This window comes from Perkinsus marinus (genome assembly GCF_000006405.1).
Source record: "Perkinsus marinus ATCC 50983 genomic scaffold scf_1104296935750, whole genome shotgun sequence".
NCBI lineage: Eukaryota > Perkinsozoa > Perkinsida > Perkinsidae > Perkinsus > Perkinsus marinus.
Genome location: NW_003214334.1, coordinates 1 through 1046, shown reverse-complemented (window position 1 = coordinate 1046; position 1046 = coordinate 1). Strand labels below are relative to the sequence as shown.

The following is a 1046-nucleotide window of genomic DNA, read 5'->3' as shown; positions in this document are numbered from 1 at the left end:
CGACGGGACGACAATGCTCTTCTTTTCTTCAGCCTCATCATCTAGTCGTTGTTGTTGTCGTTGATGATGCTGTACGATATCTCCAGTAGTGTTATCAAGGCTGGTTAAACGGGTGATGCTATGATGATGAGGGAGAGGAGGAGTATCCGATACTTCATGTGATATTATAGTTGATGATGATGATGATAACACCGGAGACTTCGTCACCACCATCACCTTCTTTTTCTTCATCACCCCCTGCTTATGATGATTCTCCTGTTCCAGATAGTGTTTGGTAGTGGTGTTAGGAAGGCCTATGGAACTCCTTGAAGTAGTAGTAGTACTAGTATGATGATGATGTATCTACACGTGCATATCGTAGTAGTAGTGGATATCCTCTTATTATTATTCATTACTTTTATGTATTGTTCCTGTTCCCTATCTTCCAGTGTAGATAAACCACTCTCCAACTGTGATTTCACTTCCTTCATTGTTTTCTGATGAAGCAACAACATTAGCAACAACAACAACATCAAGGATAATCATAAGCATGATGATTATGATTATGGTTTAAATGGCTAAAGTACTACCTTCCTCCTCTCAACCTCTTTCATCTTCTTTAATCTTTCTTCTCTCCTGATTATTATTACCAATATTGTTATATATCATCATCATATTTGATGCTACTACCGTGCTTCCTTTAATCTTTCCATAATAACTTTCGTGGATGATATCGACTTGATATCATCCCTAAGAGTACCACCATCACCACCATCACTGCCTTCCTCACTGATGATATCATCTTCACTAACAACTAGATCACTACCTGATGAATACCACTATATCATCTTGATGATGATGATGATGATGATAAGTCCATACCAAGATCCATTGAATCCAAATCATCATCATCATCATCACAGTTCTCTTCCTCATGATGTAATCTATCTAACTCTTGTGCAACATCCTTCTCAGCCTCTACAATAATAGAGTATGTAACCAAGAATACAACCTCCTAATCCTCCTCTTTCTCCTCATCATCATCATGCTACTACTACTACTACTAC

The 1046-nt window shown here is 38.1% G+C and overlaps 1 protein-coding gene across 1 annotated transcript; it reads right to left on the bottom strand.

Annotated features, from left to right (window-relative positions):
- Window positions 1-557: 557 nt before the first annotated feature.
- Window positions 558-805, bottom strand: Pmar_PMAR020951 (hypothetical protein; the record flags this gene model as incomplete). Its single annotated transcript, XM_002783866.1, has 2 exons — window positions 558-615; window positions 670-805. Coding segments are annotated over 2 exons (194 nt in total), but the record flags the coding sequence as incomplete, so codon positions are not given.
- Between the last annotated feature and the right edge of the window lie 241 nt (window positions 806-1046).